The sequence below is a fragment of the Dipodomys spectabilis genome, unplaced genomic scaffold, assembly GCF_019054845.1.
Source record: "Dipodomys spectabilis isolate Male_0828 unplaced genomic scaffold, ASM1905484v1 ptg000360l, whole genome shotgun sequence".
In the NCBI taxonomy this organism is placed as follows: Eukaryota; Metazoa; Chordata; class Mammalia; order Rodentia; family Heteromyidae; genus Dipodomys; species Dipodomys spectabilis.
In genome coordinates, this window is record NW_024871037.1 from 4,897,393 (window position 1) to 4,920,578 (window position 23,186).

General features: G+C 55.2%; 1 protein-coding gene across 2 annotated transcripts in view; it reads right to left on the reverse strand.

Annotated features, from left to right (window-relative positions):
• Positions 1-751: 751 nt before the first annotated feature.
• Positions 752-23,186, reverse strand: part of Topbp1 (DNA topoisomerase II binding protein 1) — a 28,233-nt gene continuing 5,798 nt past the window's right edge. The window contains exons 5-28 of one of the 2 annotated variants that reach the window (XM_042665997.1): positions 22,639-22,820; positions 21,061-21,257; positions 20,596-20,775; positions 18,844-19,013; positions 15,998-16,161; positions 15,609-15,859; positions 12,911-13,269; positions 12,383-12,555; positions 11,066-11,277; positions 10,149-10,441; positions 9,186-9,356; positions 8,988-9,097; positions 7,505-7,628; positions 6,626-6,772; positions 6,413-6,515; positions 5,891-6,083; positions 5,113-5,333; positions 4,401-4,576; positions 3,832-3,943; positions 2,999-3,162; positions 2,520-2,657; positions 2,350-2,439; positions 2,109-2,270; positions 752-1,039 (exon numbers count right to left, since the gene is read on the reverse strand). In XM_042665997.1, coding sequence (XP_042521931.1) covers positions 905-1,039; positions 2,109-2,270; positions 2,350-2,439; positions 2,520-2,657; positions 2,999-3,162; positions 3,832-3,943; positions 4,401-4,576; positions 5,113-5,333; positions 5,891-6,083; positions 6,413-6,515; positions 6,626-6,772; positions 7,505-7,628; positions 8,988-9,097; positions 9,186-9,356; positions 10,149-10,441; positions 11,066-11,277; positions 12,383-12,555; positions 12,911-13,269; positions 15,609-15,859; positions 15,998-16,161; positions 18,844-19,013; positions 20,596-20,775; positions 21,061-21,257; positions 22,639-22,820 — 4,227 coding nt within the window. In that variant the 3' untranslated portion in view covers positions 752-904. Of the gene's footprint in view, positions 1,040-2,108; positions 2,271-2,349; positions 2,440-2,519; positions 2,658-2,998; positions 3,163-3,831; positions 3,944-4,400; positions 4,577-5,112; positions 5,334-5,890; positions 6,084-6,412; positions 6,516-6,625; positions 6,773-7,504; positions 7,629-8,987; positions 9,098-9,185; positions 9,357-10,148; positions 10,442-11,065; positions 11,278-12,382; positions 12,556-12,910; positions 13,270-15,608; positions 15,860-15,997; positions 16,162-18,843; positions 19,014-20,595; positions 20,776-21,060; positions 21,258-22,248; positions 22,821-23,186 lie in introns of those variants that run through there. The other variant, XM_042665998.1, reaches the window with a different exon arrangement.

Genomic DNA, 23,186 nt, shown 5'->3' on the forward strand with positions numbered 1-23,186 from the left:
CACCCCACCCCGGGTGTCGGCTCAAGATGAGTGCTACTAACATGCCACTTCCACTTCCAGCTTTTTCTGCTTATGTGGTGCCACTTCCAGCCTTTTCTGCTTGTGTGGTACCCAGGGCCTCATGCACGCAAGGCAAGCAACCAACACTACCACTGAGCCACTAGCCACTATTTAACCTTGGGCCAGGCACCCATACCCGCCGCTGCTGGGCAGTCAAACATGGCTTGATCTGTGAGTGCGCCAGACGGGTTAAAGTTGACCCATCTGGGCACTATTGCACACCAGGAAAGCCCATTGGTTTTGTGGCTTCTTTATTTATGTGTTGCTGAGGAATTGAGGCCAGGGCCTCTACCACTGGCCAGTGGCCCCAAGCACTGTCCCTCAGCTCTTCAGCTCAAGGCTAGCGCTCTAGTGTTTGTTACAGCACCACTTCTGGATTTTTTTTTTTAAATTTATGTGGTGCTTAGGAATCGAACCCAGGGCCTTGTGCATGCAAGGCAAGCACTCTGCCACTGAGCCACCTTCCCAGCCCAAGGAAGGCTTCTTAAACCCATGTCCCTGACGTAAGCAAGAAGCTGCAAGTGCTGCTCCACCGCTAGGTGGAGCTGAGCGCATGCCCCTAGATCCTTCCTTGAGCAATACCCTCTGCTGGGGGGTGAGGGGTGGTGGGGTGGGGATGTGTTTTCAGCTTCATGGGCTGGGCTCGGGGAGACAGCCGTGGGGCTGCACACAGCAATAAGCTTCACTCACCTCCGGCCTCTGCTTTGTAACTTTATTAAGGTGACTGAAACTTCTATCATTATACTACACAAATCCATTCATCGTGGTAGTTAATATACATACACACATATATATATATATATAATACAGAGGCTTTCTGGGACGTCTGGTCACAGGGCGCTGTCTAGCGAGGCCGCTTCACCTTGCTTTTCTCCACCGCCTCGGCAGCTTTCCTCTTCTGCGATGCTGCAGGATCCTTATTCTGCAGGAAGGGGACGGCTTCTGGGAGGCAGTAGTTTGCTATACAAGGAGGGGATTCCTGCAAAGGGAAGTGAAAAGTAAGCCTAACTGTTTATATGCGGTTGCCTGTGTGTATGATGGTAGTACTGGGACCTTGGCTTTTCCATCCAAGGCTGGTGCTCTACCCGTTGAACCATGCCTCCACCTCCAGCTTTTTGGTAGGTAGTTGGGAATGGTTTCTTAGATTTGTCTAGGCTGGCTTTGCACCTTGGTCTTTTAGATCTCAGCCGCGTCTGTAGCCAGGATTATAGATGCAGATGTGAACCACTGGTGCCTGGCTACACTAATTTCAGAGGGCTGGGAAGGTGGCTCAGGGGCGCTCGCCTTGAGCAAAAGCAGCTCAGGGGCGGTAGCCAGGCCCAGAGTTCAAGCCCCAAGCCCCAGGACTGGAAAAAACAAAAACTTGAAGTTTTCTTCCTAGGTCCTGGCAGGTCCACTCTTGGCAGGCGCTGGGCTGGGCTCTGGTGGCGCCTCAGCGGAGGCCACCGATAGTCACCGTTCCATCCCATTCCACAGTTTCAGACCAAATCTTATGTCACGAAACTTTAAGGCCAAAACCCAACAGCTTCTCCCTGACCCCGTCTCCTTCCCAGCCATTTCCAGTATCCAGCAGTGGACAGTAAGCAAATCCTAGGGGAGCTGGGACCTCGGGACCTCGTCTCCCCACGTGCTGGTTGATGAGCCTGACGTGGGGAGACAGACGGGAAGCGTGAGACCCCCCACATCCACGCTGGACACCTGGACTGAGGTCTGGGCTACCACTGCAGGCCAGTCACGTGAGCTCACACGGGCCGGGCCCTCAGCCCCGAGTTCCTTCCTCAGAACCTAACGAAGCACTTATCAACTTTAGGCTTCCCGGGCTGACGGTTACACAGCGCTCAGGAGGGTCTCCCGAGCCGCAGCGCTGCCCTCCCTCTCCGAGGTTCCAGCCCTTGTTTCCTTCATCGCAGCAGGCACCTCCTGCCACCAGAGGGCCGTCCCCGCTCTCCTGGGGAAGTGTCTAGGCCGTTGAGTGAGCCGAGCTTTTGGAGCTGCTTGGGCTCTGGCCCCAGCGGGCGCGTCTGCGGGCGTCGAGCCGCGGGACCCACCTGCATGAGATGGTCGGCGATGTACTCGGTGCGCAGGCAGCGCACGCCCTGGGCGGCGGCCTCCGCCACGCTCACGCCCGGGTCCTCCGCCTTCCGCTTGTGCAGGTCAGAGAAGAGGTGCGTGGCCTCTTTGAACAGAGACGCGGCGTGGCCGGACAGCACCTAGGGAGCAGGAGGGGGCGGTGGAGACGCCGGTGTGGAGACGCGGCGGGGCGGGCGGGGCGCTGGGGGAGACGCTCACCCTCGCTCCTCCCGACTGGAGAAGGCGCTTGAACCCCGCCTCTCGGGACTGCTCCACGTGCAAGATGACCTTCCACCCGCTGAACGCCCCCTGCGCAGGAAACAGCCGGGAAATCACCGGGGAAGCGGCGGCGCGGGCCCCGGCGCGGGCGGGGGGCGGGCCGCGCGTACCTCGGCGCCGCCCGCCTGCTGCCGCTCCTGGATGGCCTTCCTCCACCGCACGGCGGCGCGCGCGAGCCGCCGCTGCTGCTCCGACGCGCTGCCCGACGCGTCCAGGACGGCGCTGCTGCCCCACTCGTAGTCCTCCTCCTGCAGGGGGGACGCCGCACGCGGCTGCCGGGCTTGCTGCGCGGAGCAGCGCCGCGCAGCCGCGTCCACCCGGCTCTGCGTGAGGATCCGAGGACGGGCGAGCGCTGCCCACGCTCCAGGCCCTGGCAGCGCGCGCGGGGCAACTGCCTGCTCGCGACCCCCCAAGCAGCGGACACCCGAGCTCCGCTGCGTCCTCGCGCAGCCCTGCCACCAAGAACCTAGAGAGGCAGGCGGCGGCGGGGAGAGAAAAGGAAAGGAAAGGCGAGCCAGGAAGAGGGAGGAGAGACTGGAAGGAGGTAGCCGAGGCAGGGGGAGAGGGTGGGGAGCCACGGGGGGCTCACCGGCACGAAGCGGCCCGCGGCGCGGCACGCTTCCATGAAGGAGCGGTGCACAACCCACTTGCCCGCGGCCACGGACGCCAGGAATTTCTCGTTGCGCAGCGGGTGGCCCACGACGATGTGTGTGCAGCTGGGGTCGAAGCACTGCTTCTCGATCACCGACCCGCCTGGGGGGGAGACGGGGCGTCAGCCCAGCTCCCACTGCAGACAACCGCGGGCAGCAGCGCACCCAAACGCTACGCGCATGGAACCGTAGTGGCGGTCTGTCTGCGTGGAGTATCATTTCAAGTACAAATGTAGCTAAAATAATAAAAGAACCCTCTCGGCACAAGGCCGTTCTCTCGCCCTCTGTCCTCCTGTCTTTTCTGCAGGGATGGGGATGGAACCCAGGGCCTCCGGCAGTGCTAACCACTGAGCACCCCCCCCCCACACACACCCCCCTTCGCTTAGACTGCACTGGAACTCAAGCTCTTCCTGCCCCGGCCAGCCCAGACTGGAAGGCCCATGGGATTCCAGCACCATCTCACTGTACAACCACATTAATACAACCTGCAAACCAGTCCAAAACACACACACACCCCAATTCACCAAAGCGCCTGGGTATGCTGCCTGCAGAGTGCACGTAGCAGGTCTAATCAAATCCGAGACCTCAGGACCCCGAGTTACCACATCACAGGCCCAGTGCCAGCAGGGCGGCTGCCTCAGCCTGACTGCCTCTGACCTCTGCCATCCCTCCAGGGCAGGACCCAAGCGGGACGCTCACAGCCTCACGCGCTGCCCTCTGCTTTCCAAACGTGCTCACGATGGCACGTGAGAAATGAAACAAACCCCAGTACCTAGCTCTTCAATGAGATGGTAATAATCGATGCGCTCCTGGGGGTTGAGGGAGGACAGCTGGAATATGTACTGCTTCCTGAGATCGCCACGCGTCTCCTCCAGCGTTAAGATCTGCAACAGAGGAGCTGCTCTTAATGGGCATTACACGAGGGCAGGTGCAGGTATCTGTCAGTGACATTTTGCCCAATCTTCGGAATGACCAACTGACAGCTAGACAACGCTGAGAAATGTGTGTTTTTCATCATCTGCTTGGACAACAACCCATTTCTACATCATAACCATGATGACGAAGGCCTATCACCAGTGTGTACAGCTTGTGTGTGTGTGTGTGTGTGTATATATGTGTGCGTGTGCACACGCGCACACAGGTCCTGGACCTTCAACTTGGGGCTTGGGCACCGTCCCCAAGCTCTTCTGCTCAAGACTACTCTACCACCATTGAGACACAGCTCCACTTTCGGCAGGTTTCCAGGATCGCCCAGGCTGGCTTTGGACCGCGATCCATAGATGTCAGCCTCCTGAGTAGCGAGGGTGACAGGCGAGAGCCGCGGGCGCGGGCCAAACCAACCTGTTCTTTAGGGCGTGGAGCCACAGGAGGGTGAGCCAGGGGGAAGGCAATGCTGGGGGCCTGAGGCGTTGGGATCAGGTGATCCTCACGTTTGGCTTTTGTTGGGAACTCCACTTCGTCGGAGATCACAGGTCCCGGGGCTTCGATCACAGAGGTGCATCCAGGGTCGCAGACAGCTGAGGGAGACAAAAGGCTGGGTGTGATGCTGCCCACAGATGGGGGAGAACACGCTTGTCCGAGAGGAAGTGAAGCAGGCAGCTCGGCAGCGTAACTGCATCTGATCAGCCGTGCTGGCCCGGGGAGAGCCCGGGGCGGCCGCTGGTCTGTCTGCTTGGCACCGTGTTCTTGCATCAAAGAGCGCGAGGAAGAGAAGAGACAAACGCGGAATTCTTTTTTGCTCAGGGCTGGTGCTCTACGACTTGAACCACAGCTCCGTGCGAACAGGCAAACTCAAACAGCACAAAGAGCAATCACAAGTAGGCACTGGGCAGCAATCAGAACAAGTTAATAAAAGAGAAAAAAAGATTAACTGTCACTGAGAAAACCGTGTCCACACACACACAATACACACACAGCACACACACACCCCTACATTTCCAAACGTAAAACCAAAACCTATTTCCAAGCGATGGATCGAGCATCACGATCAGATCGTGACAAGATCACCGTCACCCACTGCCAGCAGCAAGCGCGGCCTTCCCTTCCTCATTACCCTGCTTGGTCCCGTCCGCGTCACGCGCAGGCTCCCACACAGCCGGGTCTGCCAACCCATTCAGGTCCATGCGAGGCTCGGGGCGCGGCGTGGGGCAGCCGGGCCACTGGCGGCTGCTGGCCAGCCGCGCGCGCTCCTCCCGGGCCGTGGGGTCGTCCCAGATGATCTGCTCGCTCTGGGAGGGCTCTGTGTTGACGTCCGGCTCGCTCTGTCGAGACTGCCTGAGGAATGAGGGGAATGTGAGAATCACGCGTGACGGATGGCGGGGAGGAGGTGGGCACGCACGGGGAACTAGGCAGACTGTTTTTTTACTTTTGGTCAGTCGTGGGGCTTGAACTCTGGGCCTGGGCGCTGTCCCTCAGCTCTTCAGCTCAAGGCGAGCGCTCTACCCCTTGAGCCACAGCGCCATTTCCTGCCTTTTGCTGGTGAATAATCTCTCGAGCTGGCTGCCGATGGCTCTAGCTAACGCTCAGGAGGCTGAGATCTGACAACTGTGGCACAAGACTTCACTAACTCCAATTACCCACAAAAGCAGGAAACAGAGCTGGGGTCCGGTGACAGCAACAGCCTTGGGCACCGAGTCAGGGAGGGTGAGCAGGCCCGGAGTTCAAGCCCCAGGTCTGGCAAAGTCTCACGGACTTTCCTGCTTGGGCTGGTTTCAAACCCCCAAGAACCTAACCCCTCCTGGGACTGTGACGTCTCAAGCATCCACGCCACGGCGCGGGGCTGCTCGCTTCCTTCTCTCAGGCACCTGTTCCGGCCCATGACGGGTGCGCACCTGAGCGCCTCCAGGACGCGGCTGCGGCTGCTGCGCACGGCGCGCAGGTTGTCAGGGGTGGAGGCGGTGCTTGGGCAGCCGCTGGGCGCGAGGGCGGGGCGGGGCGCCGGCGGCTTCACCAGGGAGGTGGCGGACATGATCTCCTGCAGCTGCCGCTGGAAGGTCTCTCGCATCTCCAGAGTCTGCGTCAGGGCTTGACACACAGACACAGACAGACACCAGGTGAAGGGACTTCAGCCCAGGTTAAGGTCAAGAGTTAAGAGGCCAGCCAGGTACCAGCGGCTCACACCTGTCATCCTAGCTGGGATCTGAGGATCACGGTTCAAAGCCAGCCCGGGCAGGAGTCAGTGAGACTCTCAACTCCAACGAACCACCAGACAACCGGAAGTGGCGCTGTGGCTCAGGTGGTAGAGCGCTCACTCGCCTTGAGCTGAAGAGCGCAGGGACAGCGCCCAGACCCCCAGTTCAAGCCCCACGACCGACAACAAAAAAATTACTCAAACGTTATGGCCCATGCTCTACCTCCTTTCTCGTCTGCGCTGTCGCTCGCGGCGGCCGGGGCCGGCTCGTCGTCGGTGGCGGTCCCGGGGTCCGCGTGGTCGTCGTCCTCAGGAGAGCAGTCCGGCTGTTGAGGGAGGACGCATTCTCAGCGAGTGCTCACGGGAGGCCCGCAGCGGGTGACCCCGTGGTGCGGGGTTCAGGGGCTCGGGGTGCGGCCCTGGCCCCGGCTCTCACCGCGTCCCGCTGCGCTGCACGCGCGGCCGAGGGCCCGCGGCCGGTGCACGGCCTGCTGTCCTGGAGGGCGCCGATGTTCAGGCTCATCTTGGGGTTGTAGGTGTGCGGGAACAGGGACTCGGGGAGCCGCCTGCCCTCTCGGGCACACTGCAAGGCAACGGTACAGTGGCACACGCAGGGGTCCCACAAACGCAACTGGCCGCACCACGGGGGAGCAGCAGGGGTGCGGTGTGCGGCGGCTCTGCGCTTACTCATCCACCGCGTCCTTAGAGGCTGGAGCTCGGCTGTGGCAAGCGCGAGGAGGGCGCTCCACCGCCTGAACCGCCCCGGACTTTCTTTTTCCAATAGGGTGTCTCCTTTTTGCCTGTGCTGGGCGGGACCAGGACCCTTGCACTGACACCTCGTGAAGCACCGGGGTGACAGGTGCAACACACCACACCCAGTCACTGGTTGAGATGAGGTCTCGCTACATTTTTTGCTCGGTCTGGCCTTGAACTCCGATCCTGGTCTCGGCCTGACAAGTAGCTGGGTTTACAGCCACTCCGCCCAGCCTCACTTACGCCGTGATTAATAACTAACTACAAAGCGCAGAGGAAGCATGGCGCGAGTGAACGAATACCTGCCTAATAAGCCAAGGCCCAGGCCTGAGTTCAATGCCCAGTACCACCTAAACCAGGAAAACGGAAACGGGAGAGTGCCACAAGGATCTGGGAGAACTCGCAATCAGGGTGAGAAGCAGGGTGGGCGATGGAGGGGAGCGGTGGGCCCCGGCCCCGCCCCTGTCTGCACACTGAGCGCGAGCGCACTGAGGCTACCTTGTGCTCTAAATGTCAGTGCCTGTCTCCCAGGAACGGAGGGAGGAGGGAGACCCGCCCCCACCTCGAGAAGCCAGTGCTCCGAGACCACGTGCACGCCCCGCTCTCGCGCAGACTTGAACTCGCGATTTGTGTCGTTCGCGCGGCCTTGATAGATGAAGTGAGTCACGGTCTCATCAAAATTCCACCTGCGGCGGCCACGGGAAGCGAGATTGGGGAGGGGGGGCGAGAATGGGGCCATGTTAGTTCAGAACCCCCCAATACGCGGACAAGAACGCTGACCCCCACAAAACTTCCCCCAGAGATGATCACGCGGCGTGATTCGCGTGGCAGGCACGACCCGCCCGCATCCCTCACGGCTCTGGCTCCCGGAATGCAAGGCGAGGAGAGGGTTAAGAAGGCACTTTTAAAAGTACTTTCCGGGGCTGGGAAGGTGGCTCAGTGGTAGAGTGCTTGCCTAGCATGCATGAGGCCCTGGGTTCAATTTTTCAGTACTACAGACACAGAAAAAACCGGAAGTGGTGTTGTGGCTCAAGTGGAGTGCTGGCCTTCAGCACCAAGAGGCTCGGGGACAGCGCCCAGGCCCTGAGTTCAAGCTCCAGAACCAGCGGGGGGGGGGGGGGGGGGGGGGGAGTACTTTCTGGTTAGTGAAACATGGCCAAACTCCTAAATCTGCCTGTCCTCCAGTTGCTGGTCCTCCAGATCCAATAATACACTCTGAACTTGGCCTCAGTTACTCCTCACTGAAACAAGCCGAATCTCAACATACGGGTCTCATTATGTGTGTCTGATAGGTAAGGAGACTAGAGACAGGAGCCTGTCGGAGGACAGCCAGTGGGTGACAGACCAGACTGGGCCTCAGGATCCATGCTCCGCTGGGGCAGTGCCGGCTGGGACTCTAGTTACTGAGGAAGCCGAGATCTGGAAGATCACGGGTGAAAAGCCAGCTAGGGTTTTAAAAAAAAAAAAAAAAAAAAATTTTTTTTTTTTGGTCAGTCGTGGGGCCTGAACTCTGGGCCTGGGCGCTGTCCCTCAGCTCTTCAGCTCAAGGCGAGCGCTCTACCACTTGAGCCACAGCGCCACTTCCAGTTTGCTGGTGGTTCACTGGAGATCAGAGGCTCAGAGACTTTCCTGCCATCCTCAGATCTCAGCCTCCTGAGTAGCTAGGATGACAGGCGTGAGCCACCAGTGCCAGGCTTCTGAACACTTTTAACTTTTACTCCAAGGTTGATTGAACCCAGGGGTAGGGAGGGCTGACCTCAATTGCTTTTTTTTTTGGTCCAGTCGTGGGCCTGAACTCTGGGCCTGGGCGCTGTCCCTCAGCTCCACCTCAAGGATGGCACTACCACAGTGCCACTTCTGGCCTTTTCTGTGATTAATTGGAATTAACCCCAAAAGGCTGGGCTGGAGATGTGGTTCAGGTGGTAGAGTGCCAGCCATAAGCGAAAAAGCTGGGCAGTGCAGAGACGCTGGGCCACCATGAGGAGTTGTGCCGCGGTGGACTCAAGCCCATGTGGATTTGGGGCAGCGGGCAGGTGCGCGGGTACCTGTAATCCGCCCCGAGGGAGGCGGCCAGCCCGTTCAGCTCGCCCTGCTTCTTGCCCAGCTTCTTGCTGACGCACACCACCACGCCGGCAAGTGGCTTGGCGGCCTCTTCCTGCACAGACAGAGGAGAAACATGTCAGCCAGCTGTGCTGACGAGGTTTTAGGGCAAAGCTCACGCCTCCGAAGACGAGGTGGCCTACCTCCTCTGCGCGGGCGGCCTTGAGCGGAGGGCTGGCGCACGGAGCTGCACTCCGAGAGCTGTTTGCCAGAGCGAGCTTCAGGCTCCTGACGATGACCTCCGACAGTGGGGTGCTCAGCTTCCTTGTGTGCTGGCTAGGGCCTCCCGGGGTTTCCAGAACTGCCAGTGCATCCTGTGCCCAAAGGGGAGAGGGAGGAGGAGAGCGGAGAGGGGGAGGAGGAGGGGAGAAGAGGAAAGAGGAAAGGAGAAAGGCGTAGAGAAGCAAACAGGGAAAAGGAGGACGGAGAGGTAAAAAGAAGGGGGAGGACACCTCAGAATTAAAGGGTAACAGCAGCCGTGCGCTGGTGGCTCCGGCCTGTCATCCTAGCTACTCAGGAGGCTGAGAGCTGACGATTGTGGTTCAAAGCCAGCCCGGGCAGGAAAAGTCCATGAGACTCTTATCTCCAACGAACCATCAAAAAACTGGAAGTGGCGCTGTGGCTCAAGTGGTAGAATACCCACCTTGAGCTGAAGAGCTGAGGGACAGCACCCAGGCCCAGAGTTCAAGCCCCACGAACAACAACAACAAAACAAACAAACAAAAAAACTTTAACCTCTACCGGCTTCCCACAAAGCAACCAAGCAAAATGGTTTCTTTTCTTTTCTGCCGGTCCTGGGGCTTGCACTCGGGTCTGGGCGCCGCCCTGCGCTTCTCTAGTCAAGGCCGGCGCTCAGCACTGCGGGCCGCAGCACCTCTTCTCATGCCATTCCCTGCCCAGGCTGACGCCGGCGCACGGACAGCTCATGCCACCCTCTGCAGCTAATCTGGAGCAGTTTCGCCTCTATCCTGGGGACAGCCGGGGACGCGAGAGGCTGACCTGGGACGCCGGGTGGGAAGCGCGCCCCCGGTGAGCACGACCCCGCGCAGGCTCTAGCTCAGGGCAGGCGGGCAGAAGGCTGGGGTCCTAACGGCTGTACCCCTTACCTTCACGTCAAAGGCAGGCTTGAAGAGCTTGTCCTTGGAGAGGAACTTGGAGGGTGTGTCTAGGTGCAGGGACGGCTCCTTCTGCAGCCGCTGTGCCCCGGGCGGGGAGGCCGCGGCCGGGGCCGGGCCGGCGTGCTGCAGCATCACCGCCTGGAACGCCTTGCTCTGGAAGCGGTTCATGTCCAAGGGAGACACGGCGGGTTTCCCGCGGGGCCCCGCCGCCGCCGCCACCACCGCGCCAGGCTGGGCCGGACAATGCACGCCGTTGGTGAGTCCATTTGCCAAGCTGTGCTCTGGAGATGTTAAGTGAAAAGAAACCGATGAGCCACTCGCCGTTCACCTCTTCCCCTCAGAGGTGCGAGAGAGCAGGCAAGTGTGATACTGGGACTTGAACTCAGGGCCGACAGCTCTCGCTTAGCCTTTTCCCTCCCAGCTAGCTCTCTAGCACCTAAGCTAGGCGCCACTTCCTGCTCCTTGCAGGTTAACCGGAGGCTTTAAGTCTCCTTCCAGTGGTGATCCTCACGTCTCAGCATACTCAGCCGCTGGGGTTCAGGTGTGAATCGCCGGTACCCAGCTTCCTCAGGCATTACGTGTGCTCAAGCTAACTACAGTCAAGTTCCCTAGCCAAGAGCCCCATGGAGAAGAGGCCAGGAGGCCAGGTGAGCGTGTGGCACCCTGAGACACGCAAGCCCAGCACGTCACTATAAGCCACACGGGAATCCACGGAGGTGGGACACAGGCTCAATGCCCCCAGCCCACGTTCCAGCTAACAGTAACACACAAACGACGCCCCTCGGCTGCCCTCTTGTGGCCCACGGCCGACAGTGCATCTGGTTCACTGCCACCAGTGGGGAACGCAGAAAACAAGCTGCGCAGCAACAGCAGAGGAAGAGAAGAAATAAACGCAGATGGTGAACCTTCTCTGGGCAGACTGCTGATCAGAAATCGGCTTTCCTCCGCTCTCTGTCCCGTCCTAGCTGACTCCAGCAGCCAAGCGATGGTGACGGCCGGTAAACTCCACTTCTTGGAAGCCTCGTACTTGGAACCCACCGGTTCCTTCAGCACGAGGTGCGTGCTGGCGAGCATGCCTTTCTTCGCATTCGGCTTGCGAACGAAGTATTCCTGAACACTAGAATTTGTAGGGAAAGAAAAGCAAATCGTGACACAGACAATTATTCAGCCAACTAAAAGTGAGCTTCTCTTTTTCTTTTTGGTCAGTCATGGGGCTTGAACTCTGGGCCTGGCGCTGTCCCTCAGCTCTTCAGCTCAAGGCTAGTGCTCTACCACTTGAGCCACAGCGCCACTTCCACTTTTCTGGTGGTTCGCTGGAGATCAGAGTCTCACAGACTCTCCTGGCCGGGCTGGCTTTGAACTGCGATCCTCAGCTCTCAGCCTCCTGAGTAGCTAGGATGACAGGCGTGAGCCACCAGCGCCCAGCTCCACCTTTATCTCTATCCTTCACTTTACTCTTGGTGTTTTGGCAGCAGTGGGGTTGGAACTCAGGGCCTTGTGCTTGTTAGGCTGGCACTCTTACCATATGAGCCATGCTTCCAGCCCAGCTTTTTAATGAGTCTAAAGAAACAGTTGTGCACAAGTAAGCCTCAACTGTGACCCTAGATGTCAGCTTCCTGAGTAGCTTGGACTGCAGGTGTGGTGCACCTGGCTGCATTGTGCTCTCTTCTGGTTGTATTGGAAAGGGTAGTTATGTTTTACTTTATAAACTAATTGAAATGTACTGCTGTTTCTTCTTTGTGTTGGTCCTGAGACTTGAATTCAGGGCCGGGGCACTAGGTTTCTTTTTCACTCAAGACTGGCACTCTACCACTGAAATCACAGCTCTGCTTCTGGCTTTCGGCTGGTTAATTGGGACAGGGGTGTTTCCTGTCCCCAAGGTTTTCCTGGACTTTCCTGGCCAGGCTGGTTCCAAACCCTGATCGTCAGATCTCAGCCTCCTGAGCAGCTGTGGTAACAGGCGGGAGCGCTTGGAACATGTAGTGATGTAACAGTATCCCCCCCTTTCACTTGCCATCAGCCTCCTCTGAGCCATAATGCCTGCGGGTCCTGTCTGCCGGGCATGCTTCTAGTACAGCCCCTGACCCTGCTGGGCCCTCACACAGGCAGAGAACATGCCACACACAGTGCAGGAAGGATTGCTGAGCAAATGCAAATGACAGCACTTTCCAGGAAGCCAAGACAAACACGCAGTGACCGGGAGCTCGGAAGGCACCACATACCTTGCTCCAAGGTGATTCGCTAAGAATATCAAAGAATCTTTCTCTGCGCCCACACACTGGCTGAAGGAAATGACACAGTTGCGTAGAGGAGCCGCTCCTGCCACCACTGGAACGGGTGTGAAGAGAGGATTTGACTTGGGATCAACTAAAGTCTGATAGTCTATGCAGGTAACCTTTAGAAACAAGAGAAACAATAGAGCCAATCAGAGACCAAGAAAAAAAAAAAAGGGCTGGGAAGGTGGCTCAGTAGTAAGAGTGCTTGCCTTGCATGCCTGAGGCCCTGGGTTCGATTCCTCAGCACCACATAAGCAGAAAAGGCCAGAAGTGGCACTGTGGCTCAAGTGGTAGAGCGCTCGCCTTGAGCTGAAGAGCTGAGGGACAGCGCCCAGGCCCAGAGTTCAAGCCCCATGACCAACAAAAAATAAAAAATGTCCTCCGTTCAGCAGTGTGGCAAGCATTCCACCCCACGCCACCCCAACGCCAACGTAAGCTGGAAGCAGTGACCCCCCACAGCTGGGCCTTCCTTACCAGCCACGTGTTGGTGACCACTTCTCCCACAGTGGCTTCCGCGTCACACCCCAGGAGGGGGACCACGGTGTAGTCAGCTTCGGCTCTGCTCCCCAGGGGGACCACCTTCCCGGCGTACTCTCTCACGATGTTGGCGATATGGCGCTGGATTTCGTCCCTGAAGCCCAAAATCAGGAATGTCTTCCGTTGGAATAACCCTTCTTCACCAAGCGCGGCGTCCTCGGGGCCGCAGGGGCTGGCGGGAGACGGGCCGTGGGGCGGGGAAATGTGGGTGGAGTCGCTCAGGGGCTCCTGGCCCGGGCGGCCGTCCCGGGGCCCAGCCTCACACGCCAAGGACGCTGCAGGCTCCTTAGGTAGAACTGGAAATCAAGGAGAGCAGAGTTTGTGTAGCTCAGAGTCCGTTACTGCTTATTTCCTAGTGGGGATAGACAGGGAACCTGGGGTTGGCAATGCCGATATTTATAAAACTAAGGCTGAAAGGCACACGGCGAGGAGGGCCGGGGCTACCAGGCATGCTGTCCTCCATGATGAAAGACCGCAGCCCTCACGTTCCGGCTGAGCAGCCCCCCCACCCATGAAACTCCCCAACTAGCTGAAAACCACGAGGCTCCAGGAGGTTGGCGTACATCATTCATGACACAATTGAGAAAACAGGAAGACAGAATTAACAAGTCTAGGGGGCAAAACCATCAAACCTTTAACAGGGAAAGAAGAATGTTATGCAGGCTGGGAAGGTGGCTCAGTGGTAGAGCGCTTGCCTTGCATGCATGAGACCTAGGTTCAATTCCTTAGCATCACATAAGCAGAAAAAGCCAGAAGTGGCGCTGTGGCTCAAGTGGTAGAGCGCTCGCCTTGAGCTGAAGAGCTGAGGGACAGCGCCCAGGCCCCCACACACAAAAAGAGTGTTATGGTTTTTGCTAAAAATTCCTAAGATGTTTCTCACAACAGTGGAGCTACTAAGCCGCTATGCAGATTTCTTAAGCAGATAATGGATGAATAATAGGCAAATCATCTCAACTCTCATTTGAGGATACGTGTTTGCTGACGGGTAGAAAAAAGTATCTATCTGTGCAAAACAATAAATGATACTAAAATAGTCTCTGATATGCAACAGGCAAAATCCAATTCACGCTAAAGCTGCAGGCAATGAGAGTGTGTTTCTAAACCCCTACTCACGCTGCGCTGGGAGGTTTCTGTGTGTGTGATATTCAGTCTAGACCCTATCCCTGAGCCTTGCACTCTGGGCTGGCACGCCACTACAGCTCCACATCTGTTTTTCTGGTGGTTCACTGGAGATAAGAGTCTCACACTTTCCTGCCTGTGCCGGCCTCCAACAGCGATCCTCGGATCTCAGCCTCCAAGGAGCTAGGCTGACAGGCGTGCACCACCCATGCCGGGCGTGTGGGAGGTCTGCCATCGTCCCCAAAAAGGAGGCGGTGAGTCCAAGGTGGGGCTGCAGAGCAAGACTACCCAAAGGACTTTGGGAATTAAAGCATCATCAGAATAAAAAACTCGATGAACAGGTGTGGCTGATGAGGCGGCGGGTGGAGGGAGGGTAAGAGCTCAGAAAACCTGAAAGATGAAATCTGCAAGACAAGATGCACCATCCCTCCCTCACTGTGTCCGTTTAAATGAGAAGTGAGAGTCACAGACAACCTGGCATTGGAATGGAGAAGCATCTTTTATCTTCAAAAAGAGAAACAGAGGAGCTGGGCATGGGCTGTAATCCCAACTAATGGGGAGGTAGAAGGAGGAGGATCAAAAGTTTGAGGCCAGCCCAGCGCTGGTGGCTCACGCCTGGAATCCTAGCTAGGCTGAGATCTGAGGATCACAGTTCAAAGCCAGCCCAGGCAGGCAAGTCCGTGAGACTCATGTCTCCAAGAGACCACTAGAAAACCAGAAGTGGTGCTGTAGCTCAAGCAGTAGTGCACTAGCCCTGAGCTGAAGCGCTGAGGGACAGCACCCGGGCCCAGAGTTCAAGCACCACGACCACCACCAACAACAAGTTTGAGGCCAGTCCAGGCAGAAGCGTGCAATGATACTGTCTCAAAAACAACAACAACAAGAAAGAAACACTGAGGGCTGGGAAGGTGGCTCAGTGGTAGAGTGCTCGCCTAGCATGCATGAAGCCCTGGGTTCGATTCCCAAGTACCACATACACAGAAAAGGCCAGAACTGGTGCTGTGGCACAAGTGGTAGAGTTACTAGCCTTGAGCAAAAGAATTTCAGGGACAGTGCCCAGGCCCTGAGTTCAAGACCCAGGACTGACCAAAAAAAAAAAAAGAGAGAAAGGCTGAGGCAAAGGCCCAGTGGCTGAACACCAGCCGCGCGCGCAGAAGGCTCTGGTCAGTCCCCAGCTCCGGGGGTGTCTGTGCCGCTCCGCTGCCCAGGTGGGGTGACTCCCACACAGCTTTCACAGATTGAACCTATCAAACACCACACGGCTGTTCACGGGCTTCAGCGGCTCCCTCAGCTCAGGGATCCGATTGCATGGGGCGATGTCCACGGCTGCCCAGCGCACAGGAACGGCTTCTGCCGCCTGCCAGAGGCTCCGCTCAAGTGCCTACTGCAAATGCAACACAACAGGCTTGGCCAGGGTACGCAGCGGACCAACAAGGAGCCGGGTGCACGCCCAACACAGAACCGCGAGGGAACACAGCTCCAGAGGCCCGGCAGGGCATCGCACGGGCACCCTTACCTATTGTGGAGTCGTTGCTGGCGTACTGGGACAGCAGCTCCTCATCGGCCGGCTCAGGAGCCTCCCGGGGGGTGACGTGGGGTGCACAGAAGCCGCCGTTGCTCTTGTTGGAAGGAGCTGCTTTACTTTCAGGCTGATCTGCCGCTGCGATCTCTGCGGGCTGGTAGCGCATGTGCAGGTAGGGCTCCTCGGGAAGCAGATAGCCTTTGCTGAAGCACTCCAGCAGCCACCTGGCTCCCACCACGTGAGGCCTACGATGACGACAGCAGTTACTCCCCTGAGCTACAAAGACCGTCCTCCCCGTCCTGCTGTGTTCCTCACTGTGGCGCACATGGCGCACACACAGATAGACAGACAGACACACGCTTTCAATTAAAACCAACAAGAACCTGTGGGCCGATCTACTCCAAAACTGCTTCAACTCATCATCGTAATCTCCCAGGATGACGTGAGTTACATCTTCATTAAGCTGATTAAAACGGATGCCACCTCCGCTGTTTACGAGTCTTCTCAGTTTGTCCAGCTTTCGGCCACTAAAACCGCACACGTAGATCTGCAAGGAGAAAATATGGGCCTCCGTGTTTTGCTTTTATAATTTCACCCCAAATAGAAGCATGAGATCCCGATGGATTCTGTTCAGTTGTTATTAGAAAGGTGATGTACGTAAGTCAGGTAACAAGTTCATTTCTTTTTGGACAAGTTCACCCCTTCCCTTACTTAACCTCTTCCAGGTTTTCCCTCCTACCTACGCACCTACTTGTTCACCTTCAACAGTGTCTAGTGAGTATCACTGCCCCGTTCGTTCACCCTTTGCCCCTGTATTTGTGTCCCCCTTGCCCTCTCAAAGACAGATACACAAGAAGAAAAAACACAAACAGCAACCAAGAAAATCCCTCACTCCCACTTCCCGGAGTTCATGTGGGCATTGCTCCGCACGGCCAGAGGCGCACAGCCACTGCGCCTGTGCTGCTCCCCAGCAGTGCCCTCGGGTCTCACTGCGTGTGACTGTCTAGAGAATCCTGTGTGATTTCTGCCTGCGGGGTTGAGATGCTTTACACACAGGAACCATCTAGCCGGCTGTGTGCAATGAGAGCTTCTACAGAACAAATCCTGAATGAGACTTTTATTTCTCTATACCACTATAGATGAAATTGCACATGGCAATTCCTAATACTTGAGTGACTTCTTAAACTGTAATTACTTGTTTTATTTTATTTGGTAGTTATGGGGCTTGAACTCAGGGCCTGGGTTTCTTTTGCTCAAGGCTAGTACTCTACCACTTCAGCCACAGTGCCTCTTTCAGCCTTTTCTGTTGTTTTTTTCGTTGGTCATGGCTCTTGAACTCAGGGCCTGGGCGCTGTCCCTGGGTTCTTTTGCTCAAGGCTAGTGCTCTACCACTTGAGACACAGCACCACTTCCTGTCTTCTGGTGGTTCACTGAAAAGTCTCAGGGACTTTCCTGCCCGGGCTGGCTTTGAACCATGATCCTCAGATCTCAGCCTCCTGAGGAGCTAGGATGACAGGTGGGAGCCACCAGTGCGCGGCTGAACCTTTTCTGTGTATGTGGTACTGAGGAATCAAATCCTGGGCTTCATGCATGCTAGGCAGGCACTCTACCACTAAGCCACATTTCTAGTCCTATTACTTGTCTTAAATCCTTGTTTGTTAACTTGGGAGGCTGAGATTAGGAAGAATGCAGTTTGAGGCTATCTCAAGAAGGAAAGTCGCCAAGGCTCCTGCATCTCAACAGAGAAGTTACCAGACAGAGCGTGCGCCTGTCATTCCAGCTTTGATCGGAAGCCCGAAACAGGCGGATCTCCCTTCAGACTGGCACTGGGGCAAAAACAGAGATCCTATCTCAAAAATAACCAGTGCAAAAAAGGGCTGGAGGTGTGGCTCAAGCAGCAAAACACCTGCCCTGCAAGCTCAAGTTGCTGAGTTCAAATACCAGTACTGGGGGAGGGGGAGGGGGAGACAGGGACAGACGGGACCCCCACAAAACTCTTTTTTTTTTTTTTTTTGGAATCTGGTCTTGGGCTTGAACTCTGGGCCTGGGCGCTGTCCCTCAGCTCTTCAGCTCAAGGCTAGAGTTCTACCACTTGAGCCACAGCGCCACTTCCGGCTTTTTTCTTTTTGCTTATGTGGTGCTGAGGAATTGAACCCAGGGCCTCATGCATGCAAGGCAAGCTCTCTACCACTGAGCCACCTTCCCAGCCCATCCACCTCTATGCTTTGAGGCATACAAGTATTATAAATCTACCTCCAACTGCATTTGCTACCTAGGTCATCTCCACTAATAACTAACATTTTACCAAAGGCCACAATCATGTATCCATCTCCTCTGGGGGAGGGGTAGTTAAGTCACGTGTAGGGTCAGAGTTCGCATACACTTCCCATAACCAGCTGATCACTTTTAGGAGGGCAGAGAGCCTTCTCCCTTTCTCTCTCTGCAGTACTGGGGTTTGAACTCAGGGACTGGAACATGGTAGGCAAGTGTTCTGCCCCCTGGACCACACCACTCAGCACCTTTTAGTTTTAGGTTATTTTTTCAAATAGGGTCTTGCTTTCCAGGGCGTGTCTCCTTCGCCTCCCAAACAGCTCAGACCATCACACTCAACTCATTTATTGAGATGGGAGGTAGGGGTGCGTGCCCCATTTTCTGCATTCCTCCTTAGTAGCTGGGATTCCAGGTGTGAGCACTGTACCTGGCTCCAATTGTTCTTTTTGGGCTGGTACAGGGTTTGAACTCAGGGCCTTATACACTTGCTCAGCTAAGCCCTGCCTCCAGTCCAGCTTTGTGTAATTTCACCACTGGGAAGAGAGCTGGGGGGTGGGGGGAGAGGGAGTCCCAACTTACATCTCTGAGCTAGAATTTCAATTCTAAGTACTGACTTGAAACAATTCCATCTTAGAGTTGAGGGAATTGAGAGATTATATTAAGTAACCCCTTCACGGAACGAGCTGATGAATGCAGTATTGATGCGGTGTACTTGACACATGCAAACCTAACTTGTCGTTCAGAAGCACAGTGGGTGGAGATTAAGGTCATGGAAGGGCTCCCAGGGGAGCTGAGGAGGGAACAGGACTCTGAAGGTGACACCAGAAGCAGGTGTGTCCCAGCCAAGAGACAGGCAGGAGTCAACCTAGCGGAGGGTCTGGGCGCACAAGCAGCAGGCCTCACCAGGACGGGTGTTGGCTGGCTCAGGCTCACTGCGCTTACTGTATGGGAGACGTACCCGGCAGCCGTCTAACAAATCCTCAGGGGCCTGAAAGGCACTGACGTCCAGGGTGTCTAGGTTCTCAGCAGTGGAGTCCAACTTGCTGCTGAGAGCCGAACTGCATATTGACTCATTGATGTAACTTCCGCTTACGCTGGAAATGCGGCTGACGTTGGAAAGAGCTTGAACTACATAGGTAGAAAATAGAGTAGAAAAGAATAAATTCAAGGAGATAATACTAGCCAGATGGCAATAAGTCTTCTTACATAAATTTAACCTTTCTTGCCACCAAAGGGGTACGAACTATTCCTAGAGTCAGAAACTGCTTTTTTGTTCGTCAGGGCACCAGAGGCCTGGCCAGAATATATATATATATATATATATATATATATATATATATATATATTTTTTTTTTTTTTTTTTGCCAGTCCTGGGGCTTGAACTCAGGGCCCGGGCACTGTCTCTGAGCTGCTTTTTGCTCAAAGCTAGCACTCTACCATTTGAGCCATTGATCCACTTCCAGCTTTTTCTGTGTATGTGGTACTGAGGAATCGAACCCAGGGCTTCCTGCATGCTAGGCAAGCACTCTACCACTGTGCCCCTTGCCCAGCCCCCAGAATTTATTTTAACTGAAAACTTGGTGGCCAAGTACGAGAAACAAATATAAATTAAGTCTCCTATCTTATTAAAATGGAAATCTAGCTGTGGGCCAGTGGTTCACACCTATAATCCTACTTACTCAGGAAGCTGAGATCTGAGGATCATGGTTTGAAGCCAGCCTGGGCAGGAAAAGTACCTGGAACTCTATCTCCACTGAACCATCAAAAAAGCTGGAAGCAGGCTGGGAAGGTAGTTCAGTGATACAGTACTTGCCTCACATGCATGAGGCCCTGGGTTCGAATCCTCAGCACCACATAAGCAGAAAAAGCTAGAAGTGGTGCTGTGGCTCAAGGGGTAGAGAGCTCGCCTTGAGCTGAAGAGCTCAGGGACAGTGTCCAGAGTTCAGGCTCTATGGCAAAAGAAAGAAAGGGAGGGAGGGAGGGAGGGAGGGTGGGAGGGAGGGAGGGAGGGAGGGAAGGAAGGAAGGAAGGAAGGAAGATTTCAAAAAGCTAGAAGTGAGCTGGGTGCTGGTGGCTCACGCCTGTAATCCTACCTACCTGTAATCCTACCTTTGCTACTCAGGAGGCTGAGATCTGAGCATCACAGTTCAAAGCCAACCTGGGCAGCAAAGTCCGTGAGACTCTTATCTCCAATAAACCACCAGAAAATTGGAAATGGCGCTGTGGCTCAAGTGGTAGAGCGCTCGCCTTGAGCTGAAGAGCTCAGGGACAGCATCCAGGCCCAGAGTTCAAGCCCCACTATTGACCCTCTCCCCCCAAACACCCCAAAAAAAAGGCTGGAAGTGGCCAGGACCTTAGGTTCAAGCCCCAGGACTAGGACTGGCACTGATGTGTGCACACACATACACACACAAATAAGAAGTCTTAGTAACAACAACAACAAAAATAGTCCTGTTGTAAGACTTATCTGATTGCCTGTCATCCTAGCTGCTCAGGAGGCTGAGAGCTAGAGAGCTGGGGGAAGACACTCCTTACCGTATCTCAATGACAGTATTAACGAAAAATCTTGGGTCCTCCCAGTGCCGGTGGATCTGGAAGCCCAGGGTCTCGTTCATGAGCGAGTGGCAAGCACTCTGCCCCTGTACCACGTTCCCACCCCACCACGTGACTCTGACGGACAACCGATGGCAGTCTGGTGGATGAGACTTACTCTCCGAGGTGCTGACAGGGCCGGTGGGGGTGGACGTGTTGGGCCCGCTCCTGGCTGCCGGTGCGGGCTCTACCTTGTACATAGACTCATCCTGACAAAAGCCCTTCTCCACGCTGTCAAAAAACCACCGCGTGCTCACACAGTGCACGTTCCACTTCCTGGCACACTCGTATTTCTGTCCTGTTGTTTAATGACAGACAAATGCACATACTGTCAAGTTTGGGCAGGTGAGTTCATCTGAAGATACACCTGAACCAAGCGCTCAAGTTTATAGTAATACAACCTACACAGACATTGGGGGGGGGGGGGGGGGGGAGGGGAGAGGCAGGGTCATGTAATTGCTCTTCTATGACCCAACATTTTAAGGGAGAGAAACCAACGGCAAAGCCAGCTGATCACATCTTGTCTCGAAACAGCGTAATAGGTGTGGTATCGGAAGGGGGTTTGCCTTTGCACCGGTTTTACCTTTGGGTTCTCTGACTATGAGGTGTGTGCACTCGTTCATTTTCAGCTGCCCCATGTACTGGCCCCCGTGCTGCACGGTGAGCTGCTGCACCTCCTTCCTGTCGGTGCCACCCAAGCCCGTCACGCAGATGACGCAGCCGAGGAAGACGGGACACCGGAAATCCTCCATGTTGACCTCAGTGTGCCTAGCTATCTTGCTGGAGAAGAGGAGGGAGAGCGAGAGCATTACACGGGCCAGTCTTGAATGAACCACACACACAATGACAAAGAAACATCGCTGCTGCTTTCCCCAGGTAAGGATTTGTCATGGTTTTTTTTTTTGTCGGTTGTGGGGCTTGAACTCTGGGCCTGGGCGCTGTCCCTCAGCTCTTCAGCTCAAGGCCAGCGCTCTACCACTTGAGCTACAGCGCCACTTCCGGTTTTCTGGTGGTTTATTGGAGATAGGAGTCTCATGGTCTCTCTTGCCCGGGCTGGCTTTGAACCGCGATCCTCAGATCTCAGCCTCCTGAGTAGCTAGGATTACAGGCGTGAGCCACCAGCGCCCGGCTTTCCATGGTTTTTAAGGGGAGATGGCACACATTCGGAACTGCACTGACTGTCCATGCACCTCAACACCAAGTCTCTAAGGCGTGTTTCTGCTAGTTTCTCAAAAATATTGTACTGAAAGAGAGAGATCTCTACTTATTCATCTCAGCTACTGCTAGTGAAAACGGCACATGCTCCAGAATGAAACGTGAATCTACTGAAAACACTAAGGTTCTATAAAATGGACTTTGTAAATGAAAGGGGTGGGTGTTGGCAAAGCACCAACAAAACCGCCACCCTGGCTGTGGCTGCAGAAGTGCTGAAGGGGGGTGGGGGCTTACCGTGCGCAAGGGCCAGCTTGCAAGCCCTGAGGATGCCATGGTGCCTGGACTTAGGAATGCAAATCTGATTCTAGGGAAAACTACTGTGCCTGGAAGTACGCTCTAAGCTTGACGGGGGGATCGGATGGGGGCCGGGGGATGGGAAGGAGGTAGGGAGAGGGAGGCTAACTTGATTTACATACACTCGCTGCCTAGCCCAGCCCAGATAACTGGACACAGGGTCCTCTCAGTCTGGGTGCCCGCCCCTCAGCTGATGGCTGACGGATGTTCACTCGCCATCTTACCCAACCAACGCTCACTGTTACAGGTCAGCACGGCTTACCCATGGCTGTCATTCTCCATCTCAACACAGAGGCACAGCATTGAAGGATGATGCTACAGTAGAGCCACAGTTGCCAAACTGACTTCCTCAATTAGTTTTTACAAGTGTTTACACTGAGAACAATTTTACGGTCAAAGCATGTTCCTGCTAGCTAGCGCTAAGCTCACGGCCCCTCTCCCTGTACACTCACACCCTGACTGAGCTTTCAGAGATTTTTTTTTTTTTGCTCTTCTGTTGCCAGTGGAGAAAAAGTAATGATCCATCTTTGTGTCTGAATAACAAACCCAAAGACCATATCACAAAGCCTCCCCTAGGAAAACCCGCAGTCTGCCAAAGTAACTGGATGCATCATTTCTTCAAATCTCAAAGACACATCAATGCCTGTCTTACTTCTCCTGTGACTTCTCCCACAGGGTTCTTATCCAAGAAGAAAGCATTATAGGTTTCTTTAGGTTGGCGGCAACTAAGTACTTTTTGCTTCCCACTTCTCCAGCAATGAGGTGAGTTACTGATATGTTGAGGTCTCTGTACACTTGTCCGCCCATCATCTGCACGTATTTATGAACTTCTTCCTGTAGTCCAAAAGAATGTCAATACCAAAGCAAACAATGGCTCTTCCACTTTTATACAACAGCCCACAAGCCTCTTCTGTCGTTGATAACACGGACAAATGTTTCTCATTATCATGAAGTTAAATAATTCATTAAATCACCTTCTGGAAGATGACCACGGATTTAAAATTTTTAAATAGCCATTTTCCTAAACACACACAGACGGTGTTCTGGTCAACCGACAAGATGATGTACAACAGCATGTTCTGAGGTTATATGGTCTTGTGACAGCTAAGCCTGTGTTAGAAGACACGCTCCCTGCAACTGTGTTACTGTTAAGCCACAAATGACTGTAATTGTTTTCAATGCCACGAATTTATTCAACTA